Raw genomic sequence first — 13,194 nt, 5'->3', positions numbered from 1 at the left:
GTTGGATTTAATTTCAGGATCAGATAACCATGTAAACCACGACCACGCAATTTCCAGCAATTCAGAGTCAAACAGGGCGGAGTGGGCCTCTGGTTTCCTCAAGCACGTGTCACCAGGAGAATGCTTCGCTTGTCTGCTGTGCCATACCGCCCTCGTCATCTCGTGGCCAGGGGAGGGCCAACAAAGATATACATACCCCCCGTTTTGGCGTCTCGCATGCGGGATGGACTATCAAGTGGCCTTGATATGGTGCCCTGTAGTTATGCGCATGTTTTGTCGTTTCGAACCACAACGTCGCAAGACGAGTGGCTATCCTGCTTCTGAGCCACGAGACCGGCCCCCTGTGTTTACAATTGCCGCATGTTGTTGTGCCTTGTTGAGATATTCGTCAGCCCCAGCTTTGAAGTGTTGGGACATGGAGAGTGGCTGGAACCAGGACCAGCAGCACGGCCCTGGATTCCAAGGCAGCCAATCGCCTGGGCGAGCGGAAGCTTGCGGGCCAATCACGTTCAATGGGCGGAGATCTTGACGGATACGGGAGCTCACGGTGGAACCCCTCCCGGACCCGGGCCGGTCGACAGCAGCCGAACGAACAAATCGCTCTGTTTTCAATTCAGAAATGGCATGCAGGAGATCTCGAACACTTGTTCCGCCGTGCGACCCTATCCTACACTACCTTATGTATCCCTTGCAGAGGCCTGTTTAGTGTATGTATGAACACTATCGCCCTTTCTAGACAAGTTCGATGACTTATCCGGAACGCTGTCGAGGATAAAACTGCTGCAAGCTTGCATGTCGGCGCATCGCGGGTATTACCTCACTACTGTCGTGGACAAGCACCGCCGGCTCTGCAAAGACGCTCTACAGTGTATGTAAATTCTTCCATGCTTTTCGCCATGACCCAGGGCTGGCTGGAAGTTGTCTTGGCCGGCCGTCTCCCTCATGGGTCGCCACTTCGACCCCAGACCGCTCCTTCCACCGCAGCAACCGCACGGCACAGGGAGGGGGAAGCAATTGGGGGCGCGGCATTGACGCAGACAACGGGGCGCTCTTTGCTGGCTGTTGCAAACTCCAGATCCACCATCAGCGATGTCCCATGTTGCTAAGCCTGTTGGCGCCCGTCTTCTCAATTGGTTTTGCGTGTCAATAGGGGAGCCACTAAATAAACTGGGTCAGCCAACTGAAAAGCAGCTTGATGACATGGAGAGACAGCAGTGAGGCGAGCCCTTTCTGGCCTGGTTCGACCCAGCTAATCCCCAGTTTGGTCGTTGGCATTCTTGTTGTGGGCGTTCCGGGTGTGACATTTCCGTTCTCCGCCTCTTCCGAATTTTCTGTCTACCGTGGCTTGCATTTCTTCATTATGCCTAGGCTTCGAGACCCGTAGCTATGTAGAAACTCGCATCGCCCTAAAAAGCACCAACTCACACACAATTCTCTTAATGCTTGCCGCTGGACCCCTTTTCGCCTACTCTTCCTACCAGGGTCAGATTTTCTCTCATATTCAGTTTTCCTGTTTTTAGGACAGAGAACAGAGAACCCCGCCGGTTTGTTTTGTGACGCTCTCCCGCTCTCCGGCCCTCCGACTCTAGTCCCGAGCATGTCCGATGGCGCTTCCGGTTGGTGGCGGGGACGAGTACCCGCCACTCCGTCTCACCGATGGTCCGTACTACTCAGCCAAACGACGCACAGCCGATACCGTCGACCATGACCATCAAAACCACGCCCGGCACAAACGACCAAAATATGCCCAGCAGCCTCAGTATGCCGACCATGTCGCCTACAAGGCGGCAGACGAACTGCCGCCGCTTGCCCTCTACCATCCTTCCCCATGTCATTCATACCGGCATTCCTCTCCACACCCTCACCTTCCCTCCCCGGAGCCCAGCTGCGCTGCACCGGCCATGGAACGCACCGCCTCGGGCCATTCCATCCAGGCAGAAGCAACAGAGCGGTGCGGCTCTACCGAGCTTCTCGAAGACGGCGAGGCTGCCCAACGAGTCCGGGACCACTTGGCCTCGTTTCGCCGACGCAACCCGGACTCGAAGCATGAGCGCATCCTGCGCAGCATCATCAGTCCGCGCCGGCCTTGCCGCACCGGCGCCCGTTCCCAATGCTCCTCCTCATCGAGGGCTCGGGACGACGAGTACCCGCTCGACAACGACTCTCTCGAGTCCATCTTCTCTGCCGCCAACGAAATCTTCTTCAACGGTCGCCTCAGCCAGCGCGTCAGGTGGGACTGGTCCCATGAGTCGAGCACCCGGTATGAGAACCGGGTCATCGGCACGACGGCGCTACGGCGTGCGTGCAAGAGCATCCGCGGCTTTGAGACGCTGATTGTGCTCTCGTCGACCATCCTCCAAGACGAGCGCTTTAGCAGGCGGCTGCTGATCTCGACTTTTTTGCATGAGCTAATCCACAGCTATTTGTTCATTTGCTGCGGGTTCAGGGCAAGGTGGTGTGGCGGCCACACGCCCGGGTTCAGGGCCATCGCCCAGATTATTGACGACTGGGCCGGCGAGGAGAGTGGATTGTATCTCAGCCGGGTCGAGGCAGACCTTGACTTGTTCAGGCTTGACCGTGCGCCTGCCGATCAGGGGGGCGATAGCAGCTGGAGCGGTGTCTTTAGGGTGGCGGGAAAGAGCTTCACGGTCGCCGCGAACGTTTACTCTTGCTCTGGGATGGCGCCTGAGCATGACGAGTATCCTGCGACTGCAGATGTTGTCCAGACCGTCCCCAGTGGTCACGAGAGAGTGCCCTACTTGCTGAGTCGGGTCCCGCCCGGTCTTGGGCAGGCTGTTGGCACCTGGGAGATGGCGAGCTGTTATGAACACTCTGGCAGCAACGGCGGCAACAACGCTTGGTGGAGCCATCACCAAGCCGCCCGGCCCCTCTACATATATGCTGGCGATTGTTCGGCGACGCCTTACGTTTATACGAACACGAACAGCATGTTACAGAGACCTTGACGATGCCTGTGTCAACTTTCAATTTCTTTCACTTCAACATCTCTTCATTCCAGGTTTTTTGCCGCTCAAAATCTGGAGACTTCGGGGTTATTTCCCTTACTCTCAATGATGGCATTTTCTACAAGTCATATGTACAAGTCATACCCCTAGGAAGAAGGTTGTTTGCATGGCAATGGCGTCTAGATATGTATCACTGGCATATTCTACACATTGGCGGCGGAATCGGTGCGTGCATGCATCATGGCAGGAGTTTTGTTATTCTGTTGGATCCTCATTGCATGGCGATTACTTTTCAGGCATCAGAACTCAGGTTGTTGGCACTAGGTGCGGTTGGTTGGTTGAGGTGGGAGCATTTCCGTCCATCGATCCCTCTCATTCTCAAGAAGCCTCGGTTGATGCCGAGCGTCCATGTCCCGGTAGCTTTGAAGCCGTGGACTCCGAGCTATTCCCTTTGTAAGCCTTCCATTGTTTGGATAGATACCCAACTTTGTTCTATACATGTACATTGTTCCAAGATTGCATGCTAGGTTAGAATGCTGCATTACTATCAACAAATGCATCAGAGGCATGCCACAGCCCGTAGGAGGCGGGGCGTCTGCCTTTATCTACCTACATCTCCTATCCATACACAATCCTGGACATCGTGTCTCCAAACAAAACCCAACACGCCGAGAATCCAGCCAAATTACATCCTATGCTCCCCGTACAATCATTTACTCATTCCGCTCAACCACCCATCCATCCATTTCATCGCATCCCAGAACCAAACCAAACAAACCCTTTGCGCCAATTCCATACCTCGCAGACACCACCAGCCAGGAGCCCAGCTACACCCCGTCGTCCTCGCCGCTATAGACGGCATCCTTGCACAGCAACGTGATCCGTTTGAAAAATCGCCTCCACTCAAGGGGATCTCCTTTGACCTTGACAAACCGCACCTCCCACAGCTCCAATTTACTATCTCCATGGTCGCCCTCGGCAGAAGAATGATGTTGCGGAAGGCGGTACCTGTCGACCAGCACGTCCCCGTGCAGGCCCTGGTGGCGGCCGTCGAGCGTCTTAACCTTAAGGGTGGCGATGTGATCGGCGTGGGGGTTGACGGGCCGGTTGTTGGGGCCCGGGAGGGGCACGTTGAGCTGGTGGAGGGCGTCCCGGAGCATCTGCACGAGCAGCGCGGCCGGCACGTGCGAGAAGAAGCGCGTCAGCGAGTAGGCCGGCACGACGTCGCGGAACTGGCGGGCGTGCTGGGTCAGGGAGAGCGGGAGAACCCGGCTCTGCGAGAACTGCGACATGGTCGGTTCCTCGGCCAGCGATTCCAGCGCCAGGCGCGCGGCTGTTGTCGCCGGCGGCTGGGTGGACGAGAGCAACACGGCGTGGGTCGTGCCGAGCGTGCTTCGCGGCGGCGGCCGTTCCCAGTCGAAGAGCGCGTCGCTGATAGGCGTCTCGGGCTGCGTGGCCGGGATGTGCCTCGCGGACCAGTCGGTGGCGAGCTGGGAGTCAATTTCCATTGCTTCGGGCTGGGACTGGCGTTGAGAAGGAGTAGGTTCGGCGTGAAGGTCGATGCGTAAGCCCGCGAGCATCTGCGCGGCGAGCGCGACGGGGTCCGAGATCTTGCCGTCGGCGGTCAGGAGCGGGTTGCGGCGAGTGTACCAGGGATGCTGGCGAATTTGGGCAAAGGAGAAGCGCTTGTTTGCTTCGATGTTCATCATGCCGCGGAGGAGAGACAGTGCGTCCGAGGGTATCCTGGCCCACAGCGAGTCTGTGCTGCGGCCGTTGGTCCGCACGTATTCCTGGAACTCCCAACTGCCTGAGGTAGGTTCGTCCCATGGAGTGTTTCCCACCAAAAGAACGAATAAGATAACGCCGCAAGACCATATGTCGACGAGGTCGGGAGAGTACTTGGTTACCTCTGTCGAGTTCTTGTCTTGCCTGACGCACCGCAACACTTCGGGCGCGATGTAAGGGGGGCTACCACACATAGTGCTGCTCTGCTTCCTCGCGCCCTTGTGCTCGAACAGCGTCGCCATCCCAAAGTCTGCAATCTTGAGATTGCCGGCTGCCGAAAGGAGGATGTTTTCGGGCTTCAGATCTCGGTGCGCGACACCCTTGGAGTGCATATAGCTGACACCACTGATCAGCTGCAGGAAGTACAGGTGTGCAATATCCTCCTGCACGCCTACATCTGCCTCAATCTTGTCAAAGAGGTCACCGCCTTCGGCGTATTCCATAGCTATCCACCTCCATACCGCATCCTCACCCGTGGCAAACCATTCGATAATGTTGGGATGCTGCCCAACATGAGAGTGCAGTGACACCTCCATCGCAATTTGCTTTGCAGAGATGCGGCCCTGTCTGATGGCATGTTCCTTGTGTATCAGCTTCACAGCGAACACTGGAGAAGGCTGATCCAGGGGTATCGCTTTTTTGATCCTGGCGGTCTGTTAGTGTGGGGCGATTGACGTGTAAGTGTAAGTCTGGCTTGAGGAACATCTTACGATGCATACGCGCCCCTCCCAATCGTTCTGGAGATGATTCGGAAGGGGAGGTCAGTGGGAAGAGGCCCTAGTTGCGACTGTTGCATTTGTAACGTATTAGCGATGAGGTCTCAATCCAAAGCTGGTGGTATATTGTCAAGTATTCAAAAGTCCAAATGATCGATCTAAACAAAATGCCAATTTTGGCTCGACGACAACAGAAGAATACAGCAGGCGCAATCCACACAAAATTTCGGAATATTATGGAGTGTAGTAAGAAGGGAAAACGGCCTTGGAGGCAAGCATAATGTGCAGCAATAACTGGCAGAAGGAACTCACCATGGTGTTGATGACGCGTTGAGGCGCGATACGCGTCAGTTGTCAAGTCGCGTTAAAGTGATTGCGGTGGAGAGGTTTTGGTGTCTTTGGAGGGGCCATTGTTTTGTTTTATCCCCGCAGGCACCCGCGGCGGGTGATTGGCTCACACGGCTCAAGCTGAGCGTGGGGCGTGAGTCGCGGTTGCTAGGGAGGATTGAGGAAATCTATTCGTCGCCTGGCAAAGGGTGGGGCTTAAAGCCCAATCTCGACTTTATCATGTAAACATTCCAGCTCTTTATGCTCACGCCTGCCGTCACCTGTCGCCTTCTGTCGATACCTTACCAGTTCGCCCAGCTCTTGCCAGAATATCCAGTCTGACACACCTGTTCAGTGTCACAAGTGTTGGACCCCTAATAAAGTGCCAACCTTTGTTCTGCAGGTATGGACCGAATCTCTTCCGCTCTCCTTCTCCTGCGATTCAGGACCTAAAGTTGACTCGATTTCTGCTGCAGTATCTATCTTGAGGCGCATAGGCTTCTCTTATTCATTGTCATACCGCCTGACATCCCGTATTCAATCGGTTGACCTGCGTCAAGCCATCATGTCTCACATGGAGGATAGCCAAAATGCTGCTCCAGGCAGCGTCCAGGCAAACAAGCTTGGCGGCGCAAAGAAGAGCGTTGAACCTGCTCAGAATGCCGCGAAAAGGTGCGATATGTACATTTTAGATGGCCGAGCATTGTCTCCTCTAGAGGCTGATTAGAAATGCGTACAGGTTGCAAACGGAGCTTATGCAGCTCATGACCTCACCGGCTCCCGGCGTATCGGCCTTCCCTTCCGCCGACGGCAACTTGCTCTCATGGCGGGCTACTATCGAGGGTCCGGCTGACACACCATACTCCGGCTTGACCTTTAAACTCAGCTTCGAGTTTCCCTCCAACTATCCGTACTCGCCACCGACTGTTCTCTTCCGGACGCCTATCTACCACCCAAACGTGGACTTTTCAGGTCGCATTTGCCTCGACATTCTGAAGGACAAGTGGACAGCAGCGTACAATACGCAGACCGTGCTATTAAGTCTGCAGTCTCTACTCGGTGAACCCAACAAGTATGGAAACTGCCACCAATCCACGCCCCTGTTCGATTCGCTCGGCTAACCTAGACAGTACATCTCCGTTGAACGGCGAGGCAGCTGAGCTTTGGGACAAGGATCCTGCTTTGTTCAAAACCAAAGTTTTGGCTCGTCACAAGGATATCGAAGACGACTGAACGGGGTGGACAGGTTCGCGTTTTGCTTTTCTCATGGTCATGGAGAATTGGAGTCGACAAGTGGTTTGCTCTGGCTTTGGACCCCTGGAGTATTAGGCCTCCTGGTTAGCATTGCATTTCCAGGGCGGGATTGGCCCATTGATATCCCATCGTTGTCTGCAGCAAAGCAGTTTGTGAAGTACATCAGTATTGGCCGCAATGGACATTGCTTGTCCATGAGCGTATCACCCCGAGAAAACCCAATCGGTTCACTTTTCAGATCGCTCCCAAAGCAACTCCAACCCGAAAGCGCCCCGACCGTTCGTTGAAAAAGTGCCTGGTATCGAAGGTGCCGTGCGTTACGAACCCATTTATTCGTGGTAGGAAGCTAGATGCAATGCGAAACTCCGGAAAAGCCCAATGCCGCCCTGAAACCGAACCACGGCCCAATCTCGATACCCATTGTTTTGTTTTTTCTTGCTGCCAGCCTTACTCCTCCACAACGACCGTGTGCAGGCCCTTGGGGTTCTTGACGTTGACGGCCTGAACGTAGCTGTACAGCTTCTCCTTCGCGCCCTCCTCGTCATTACGTTTCCGGGAAATGCGGATGCGGAGTCTGTAGGGAACGCCCTTCACACCTTGCTCCCAGACCTTCTTGTTCAGCTGGGGGTCGAGACGGACATCTGAGGTGTTCTACAGCCGGTCTGTCAGCGTCCTGTCCATCGTCTCTATCAAATCCAGATCGACAAGGGAGTATCATCGTGTCGCATTGCCGGATAGCGCGGCGTCGGTCTCTGCAATCGAACATACCATAGCCTTGGCAGCGAACGCCTTGATCTCCTTGATGGCCCGCGGAGCCCTCTTCTTGAAGGTAACACCGTGCAGCTGCCCGTTCAATCAGCATTCCTAGCCCAAAAGCAAAGAAGCTCCGCATCACGTACTCGCTTGTGCAGGTGGATGGTGTATTCACGGGACACCACGTCGGCCATGGCCGAGCGCTGGGCCTTTCCGGAGGGCTTTTGGGACGACATTCTGAAGGCGGTTGTCAGCGGGGGCCAGTGAGGTATTGCGAATCGAATGGGACGCGGCGTTGATTATCGTGGCTACGTACTTAAAGACGTCTGGATCTCGTGCACTCGGAATCGGTTGAGTGGTGTCAAGGAGGATCGGTTTGCGCTGACTTCAATAAACCTACCTTGGGAATTTTGCACCTAGTTTTCCCCTGAATTTCCAGATGGTGCGGGCTTCAGTCCTCGCGTAACTACCCTAAAGTGGAATAGTAACACCTGCCTATGGCTTCCTTTGACACCTGGTCGCCAGCTGCCTCTTTTGCTCGTCCAGGACGGCAAGAATTTCGAGACCCGCTTCTGCAATTTAAACGGGGAACGGTACGTACCAGTAATTGAAAGGGCATGAGCGACCGCGACTCCTTAGCTCTTGACTCCAACTTCCGACTGCCTGATTCCATCATCATCATTCCTCGCACTGATGCTAAGCCTCGGTGCGCTGCGCGCACTTCACATTCTTTTCTCAGAGTCGGCACAAAAACATAATTGCCTTTTGGGAGCGTGAAATCCAATCTAATCTGATTGCTTCCACGTCAACAGCGACAGCGAGTACGTTAATACAACAAGACCAAACTTGGTCAAGCGGGTGACTTCATTGGCCAAGCACTCTTCCGAACCTACCAGCACAAGGAATTGCCCCAAAGGGACCGCTCGACTTTCCAATCGTTACTTCCCGTTCCTCCAAGCCCATCTTCATCTTCACATCAACTCTGCGAAAATGGCGGATCTTGCTGCAGCCACGCCGTCTCCACAGCCCGATCTGAATCGGAACCGTCTTCCGACTCTTTTCGAGGTCTTGAGTCGCCGGACTCTTCCTCCTGTAGACCTGTTTTCTTTCTACATCTACATGCGGGATCAGCAGCGCTCAGTTGACTATCTTGACTTTTGGTGCGTTATATTTTGATTAATCGGATGCCGGTAATTTCACTAATTGAGATCAGGCTTGATGTCGCCCAGCACATGTCGCTCTGCCGTCACTATGTCCGTGAGCTGCGTCGGTCCGTTCTTGTCGGCACTCCGGATCCGGAAAAGAGTTCGAATCGATCATCTGGAATCTTGGAACAGCTCGGAGATATGAACCACCCCGTCGCCGGCCCGTCGATGTATGCCTCAGAGAAGGAAAAGGATCAAGATGCGCAGATGTCGGCGTTCTTACGGGAGGACCGGGGCGATAACCACGAATCCCCTCACAGCAGCAGCGGGAGACAGCGCCGGCCGAGTGCCAACCTCAGCACGCCGCGCGAGGTCGCGACAGATTCGAACTCGCCTGCGCACACGGTTGCCCGACAGGACATCCGAGCCTCGGCTGAAAAGATCCTTTATACCTTCCTTATGCCGGGTGCCGAGCGCGAGATTACCCTTCCTGGCTCGATCACTCAGGAGGTCACCGCTGCCATTGAGGAAGCTGGACGAGACGATCCCGAGGTTTTCGACGTAGCTAAGGACTACGTGTTCCAGGCGATGGAGCGTGATGCGTTTCCAGGATTTCTCCGCATGAAGGCATTGGGGAATCTGATTCCACCGACGCTTACCATGCGCCTCATCATTGGGCTAGTGTCCATGTTTGGTGGTTTTTGGGCGGGTTTCGTCTTGATCTTCCTCGACGAATCTCGTATGGTACGGAACTGGGTACGTATAAGCCTCATTCTGTCCCACTGCACACAGCTGACCATTTGGTAGCTCATCCTTCCCTTCACGATTGGTGTCTACTGTCTGGCCGCGTACCAGTACTCTCTGGACCCCATACTTGCCCTGATCGGCTTCAGCGAATACACTCTATTCAACTTCTCGCGAGTGCGGGAGCCGTACGTTCGGAAGCTTCTTGTTCGACGAGCGATCATGGTTCTCACCGTGACGCTGCTCATCGATGCTGCGCTTTGCGTCCTCTTCATCCTCGTCCCGGGCAAACGCCTGTGATTGGGGGGGGGGGGGGGGAACGTCTGGCTCACAGGGAGCAATGTGGGCTGGTCTCCACTCCGCTCCCGATCCACAGCTCTCTCTCGGAGACGTTGGCATTTCCTTCTGTTTTTCTGCGTTCACTTTCTGCGACCTGATCTTCACTTCTCTCGTATGGGATCTGGCTTCTTGCGCTTTGCGCGTGGGGTTTGACGATCCTTCCACCTGAAATCTCACCTTCCCGCGACCAGATTAATCAGCTGGGTTCAGTTGAAATACGGCTACCGCGAGCAACATACTATCTCTCGCCAGAGACAAGGGAGGGTGATTTCAAAAGTCCCAACAAATCCTTCTATCACGAACGTTACGAATTTGGAAGTTTCACCGCATTCTGGAAGGGAGCGAAAGGTCATTCGCATAATCATAGAAGGGTGGGGTGGGCGATGGTTCTGCTGTGTGTTTAGATACCACCGTGTACTGTTCTATTTCTGTTGAGATTTATCTGACTGTTGGCCCCCGGCCGATGTTCGATGATTTTGATCTTTTGTTACTCTCGATGCTTACTGAGCTTTGCTATTGGGGAAAATCGGCCAGTATACAGTTATTATCCAGCTTCCCGTCCACACAGAGTCGGGGATTTGACCACTTAATGGTTTAGTCATTCTTCTTGCTAGTTTCTAGCTAGCCAGACAGATAATATTCGCAGTGCGCTGCTCACCCTTGCTTGCGTGACAAAACACTGGATGGGGTCTTTCGTATTGTCTACAACTGCTCATTACCCTCTATGCATGTTTTCGTGACATTTATTCATGATTCATCCGTTCTCCCTGATGCCCGTAAAACCTACGGAGGTACTACCTTGGGCATTTTTCATGTCTCATTTACTCCTGTAACTTCCTCTTCTTCCCACCCGGATCATCACCATCATTCGCGCCGTCTCTAGTCGCTCCGCTCTCGCCGGAGCCGCTCCCGGTCGCTGGTTCGTCGCTCTGCTCGCTGGCCCGCTTCACGGCAGATGACTGCGTCGCGGGCGCCCCAGTGCTGTTCGGGACTACGCCATCGCCTTGGGAGATTTGGAAGAGGAAACTGTTGCCGCCGCCAACCGTCAGCATGCTGTTCTTCATCATCTGGTCCGTGGTGGTGGATGTGTCTTTGGTGTTGGCGTTGCTGCCGCCGCCGGTTCCCGCACGGTTGGGACTGGGGTAGGAGGGGTTATGGAGGGAAGTCTCGTGGCGTAGGCGCAACGATGACAGCGGATTTGACAATGCCACCCCTGCGGTGGCGGCAGCAAAAATAGGTTTATAAGGTGCAGAGGAAGTCTTCCCACCCTTTTGCTCGCTCCCTAGCAGCCTGGCCATCTCGGCAGCCCGCGCGGCTTCCTGTGCGGCGCGGCGGTCGGCGCCGGTCCGCAGATTGTTCATTTGCTCTTCCAGATTCTGGAGCGTCATGTCGCATCTCTCGGCCCAGGCTTCCAGCCGCGAAAGGAGGCCGTCGATAGCCGTGGGCGCCACGTCCCGGAGCGGGGAGACGCTGTTGATCTGCACGAGAGAGTCCTTGGGGTTGAGCTGCGCTTTGAGGAGGCCGGCGTATATGGCGCTAATCACGAGTTCCTCAAGGCTTTGCCGGCTTGGGAGATCAAGCGCCCTTTGCAGGGAGGCATAGCTGAGGGTAGGATCGGCATTCGAAGTTGCGTGGGCGTCCTTCCTCGCTAGCGTTAGGAGGGAGAGCTGCCGGAGCTTGAGACGCTGAGCATCGTTCAGATCTGGCAGGCCGGGGGTAGATGTGTAAGAGGAATATGTGCCGTAGCTAAAGATCTGAAGCAGACTGAGGTATGGCGCGAACTCATCCGACGAGGCGAGAGCTTGGATTTGGGGTGCCTGGAGAAGATCGGTGAAGATGAATGTGTTTGGCGCGGAGGTCGCGCGCATAACAAGGTCGGCAGCCGCCCTCGGAGAGGTCGCCGACTTGGTGAGCGCTAGAAATGGCTAGATGGCACATTAATAGGTAGTCGCTTTATTGGAGCTCCGTCAAGAGGGAGGATGGTGGCGATGAGAAAGAGGCCGGGCAATTGAGAATGATGACCAACCTCGAGAGCATTTAGAGCTTTGACTTGCTCCATCTTGTTTCAACTAGACTGTCCCTGTCTCAACAAGTTTGGAGCGTCGCGAGGTCCAAGAAACAGCTGACGGACTGCAGAAATGACGACTTCCAAACCCACGTGTGGTTTGGTGTTACGCTCAGCCTTGCGCGTGGGGCTTCAAGTTGGGGTAAGGCTGAGCTAGTTACTTCCCATTTCCCAAGCTGGGAATCCACCTCAGTCTTAATTACACATGTAATCCGTAGTACGTACGCTCAGTATAATACGTTAACATTACCATACCACGATACCTATCTTACACAAGTCACACTTCCGAGTATGGTCCCGGTATCAATTGCCCTGCCTTATTGTACTTCCAAGTGTAGCATCACCCGGAAGCCCAGAAGTGGCTGCGGCTGTGTCACACACTGCTGATGTCGTGCTCTGGACAACGCTGCCTGCCTTGGGTTGAAGAACGTCTCCCTAAGATGCTTCCCGGCGGGGTTCCGGACCCACTATAATGGGCATTTCATTGTGGTCTTTTGTCTTCTGCTAGCGCAGAGACCTATTAGGTACTGTATGTACCTGCCTCAGAAGTGTTTGACAATCGCTCGTGTCTTTTGGCTAGCGAAACCGAGATTGTGTTAAGGATCAGCACAGGGTTCGGGCCTCGCCATCGGGAGTTAGCGGCACCCATTTCCTGCGCTAGTGCGCTGCAAGATAAGATGCGACGACGCCAGGAGAAGCACACAGTGTGTCTTGTTACCAGTAGTATGTGTCAAGTACCAGTAGTACGAGTAGGCCGTGCCGTGTCATGCTGCGGCAGTGTGCCAATATTATCGCGGAATAGTAAGAACTAAGCCCGGTAGGGTTCAACTTGGAGTACTATTGAATTTTATTTGCGTGTGACCCGGGGAGTTTACGACGGGGGGATCAAATAGATTGCTTTGTAGGATCATCTTCGGCAGTGGCCGGCGGCGGCCACGCGGTCTTACGGTTGACAATGTCATGCAGACTGTCGAACTGTCAAGCATCCATTCCCGGATGATCCGGGCGATATCTACCATTCCGCCTAACTGGCGAGGCTGGGCCGCTGAAAAGCAAGCAGCCTTGAGCACTAAGGCAGCTGCCCTGTCCGCGTTCCTGGT

General features: G+C 54.7%; 8 protein-coding genes across 8 annotated transcripts; 5 read left to right on the top strand and 3 right to left on the bottom strand.

The window, feature by feature from the left end:
• The first annotated feature begins 247 nt into the window (after positions 1-247).
• On the top strand, positions 248-1,355 carry N656DRAFT_229117 (uncharacterized protein). The gene is made up of 2 exons (XM_064808951.1): positions 248-707; positions 771-1,355. The coding sequence occupies exons 1-2, from the start codon at positions 513-515 to the stop codon at positions 1,104-1,106; spliced, it is 531 nt and encodes a 176-aa protein (XP_064673748.1). The 5' UTR covers positions 248-512; the 3' UTR covers positions 1,107-1,355.
• Positions 1,356-1,604: 249 nt separating this feature from the next.
• Positions 1,605-2,966, top strand: N656DRAFT_794510 (uncharacterized protein; the record flags this gene model as incomplete). Its single annotated transcript, XM_064817284.1, has 1 exon — positions 1,605-2,966. The coding sequence occupies one exon, from the start codon at positions 1,605-1,607 to the stop codon at positions 2,964-2,966; it is 1,362 nt and encodes a 453-aa protein (XP_064673747.1).
• Positions 2,967-3,049: 83 nt separating this feature from the next.
• On the top strand, positions 3,050-3,608 carry N656DRAFT_229077 (uncharacterized protein). Its single transcript, XM_064808950.1, has one exon. It carries the CDS (start codon positions 3,133-3,135, stop codon positions 3,421-3,423), a length of 291 nt encoding a protein of 96 aa, XP_064673746.1. The 5' UTR covers positions 3,050-3,132; the 3' UTR covers positions 3,424-3,608.
• N656DRAFT_774373 (Pkinase-domain-containing protein) lies at positions 3,502-5,837 on the bottom strand. Its single transcript, XM_064814258.1, has 3 exons — positions 5,780-5,837; positions 5,462-5,538; positions 3,502-5,396 (listed from the first exon to the last, which is right to left on the bottom strand). Exons 1-3 carry the CDS (start codon positions 5,780-5,782, stop codon positions 3,794-3,796), a joined length of 1,683 nt encoding a protein of 560 aa, XP_064673745.1. The 5' UTR covers positions 5,783-5,837; the 3' UTR covers positions 3,502-3,793.
• Positions 5,838-6,022: 185 nt separating this feature from the next.
• N656DRAFT_774372 (uncharacterized protein) lies at positions 6,023-7,443 on the top strand. Its single transcript, XM_064814257.1, has 4 exons — positions 6,023-6,197; positions 6,271-6,466; positions 6,534-6,866; positions 6,925-7,443. The coding sequence occupies exons 2-4, from the start codon at positions 6,360-6,362 to the stop codon at positions 7,025-7,027; spliced, it is 543 nt and encodes a 180-aa protein (XP_064673744.1). The 5' UTR covers positions 6,023-6,197; positions 6,271-6,359; the 3' UTR covers positions 7,028-7,443.
• A 52-nt stretch (positions 7,444-7,495) lies between these two features.
• On the bottom strand, positions 7,496-8,037 carry N656DRAFT_834138 (uncharacterized protein; the record flags this gene model as incomplete). Its single annotated transcript, XM_064818712.1, has 3 exons — positions 7,496-7,699; positions 7,817-7,891; positions 7,948-8,037. 3 exons carry the CDS (start codon positions 8,035-8,037, stop codon positions 7,496-7,498), a joined length of 369 nt encoding a protein of 122 aa, XP_064673743.1.
• A 376-nt stretch (positions 8,038-8,413) lies between these two features.
• On the top strand, positions 8,414-9,994 carry N656DRAFT_774370 (regulator of G protein signaling superfamily). Its single transcript, XM_064814256.1, has 3 exons — positions 8,414-8,961; positions 9,015-9,702; positions 9,754-9,994. Exons 1-3 carry the CDS (start codon positions 8,792-8,794, stop codon positions 9,988-9,990), a joined length of 1,095 nt encoding a protein of 364 aa, XP_064673742.1. The 5' UTR covers positions 8,414-8,791; the 3' UTR covers positions 9,991-9,994.
• Positions 9,995-10,966: 972 nt separating this feature from the next.
• On the bottom strand, positions 10,967-12,503 carry N656DRAFT_229038 (uncharacterized protein). Its single transcript, XM_064808949.1, has 3 exons — positions 12,056-12,503; positions 11,297-11,954; positions 10,967-11,055 (listed from the first exon to the last, which is right to left on the bottom strand). The coding sequence occupies exons 1-3, from the start codon at positions 12,086-12,088 to the stop codon at positions 11,021-11,023; spliced, it is 726 nt and encodes a 241-aa protein (XP_064673741.1). The 5' UTR covers positions 12,089-12,503; the 3' UTR covers positions 10,967-11,020.
• Between the last annotated feature and the right edge of the window lie 691 nt (positions 12,504-13,194).

Source organism: Canariomyces notabilis (genome assembly GCF_033297395.1).
Source record: "Canariomyces notabilis strain CBS 508.74 unplaced genomic scaffold N656scaffold_2, whole genome shotgun sequence".
In the NCBI taxonomy this organism is placed as follows: Eukaryota; Fungi; Ascomycota; class Sordariomycetes; order Sordariales; family Chaetomiaceae; genus Canariomyces; species Canariomyces notabilis.
Note: the sequence above shows the minus strand (reverse complement) of the source record. Positions and strands in the feature narration are given on the sequence as shown.

Coding starts and splice junctions, on each gene's coding strand:
- N656DRAFT_229077 (XM_064808950.1), top strand. CDS start 3,133: ATGGCAATGGCGTCTAGATATGTATCACTGGCATATTCTACACATTGG.
- N656DRAFT_229117 (XM_064808951.1), top strand. CDS start 513: ATGGGCGGAGATCTTGACGGATACGGGAGCTCACGGTGGAACCCCTCC. Junction 708..770: donor CTTGCAGAGGCCTGTTTAGT/GTATGTATGAAC, acceptor AACGCTGTCGAG/GATAAAACTGCTGCAAGCTT.
- N656DRAFT_774370 (XM_064814256.1), top strand. CDS start 8,792: ATGGCGGATCTTGCTGCAGCCACGCCGTCTCCACAGCCCGATCTGAAT. Junction 8,962..9,014: donor GTTGACTATCTTGACTTTTG/GTGCGTTATATT, acceptor AATTGAGATCAG/GCTTGATGTCGCCCAGCACA. Junction 9,703..9,753: donor CTCGTATGGTACGGAACTGG/GTACGTATAAGC, acceptor ACCATTTGGTAG/CTCATCCTTCCCTTCACGAT.
- N656DRAFT_229038 (XM_064808949.1), bottom strand. CDS start 12,088: ATGGAGCAAGTCAAAGCTCTAAATGCTCTCGAG. Junction 11,955..12,055: donor AAGCTCTAAATGCTCTCGAG/GTTGGTCATCAT, acceptor TGTGCCATCTAG/CCATTTCTAGCGCTCACCAA. Junction 11,056..11,296: donor GCTAGGGAGCGAGCAAAAGG/GTGGGAAGACTT, acceptor CGGCGGCAACAG/TTTCCTCTTCCAAATCTCCC.
- N656DRAFT_774373 (XM_064814258.1), bottom strand. Junction 5,397..5,461: donor GGGAGGGGCGCGTATGCATC/GTAAGATGTTCC, acceptor ACAGACCGCCAG/GATCAAAAAAGCGATACCCC.
- N656DRAFT_774372 (XM_064814257.1), top strand. CDS start 6,360: ATGTCTCACATGGAGGATAGCCAAAATGCTGCTCCAGGCAGCGTCCAG. Junction 6,467..6,533: donor GCTCAGAATGCCGCGAAAAG/GTGCGATATGTA, acceptor AAATGCGTACAG/GTTGCAAACGGAGCTTATGC. Junction 6,867..6,924: donor CTACTCGGTGAACCCAACAA/GTATGGAAACTG, acceptor TAACCTAGACAG/TACATCTCCGTTGAACGGCG.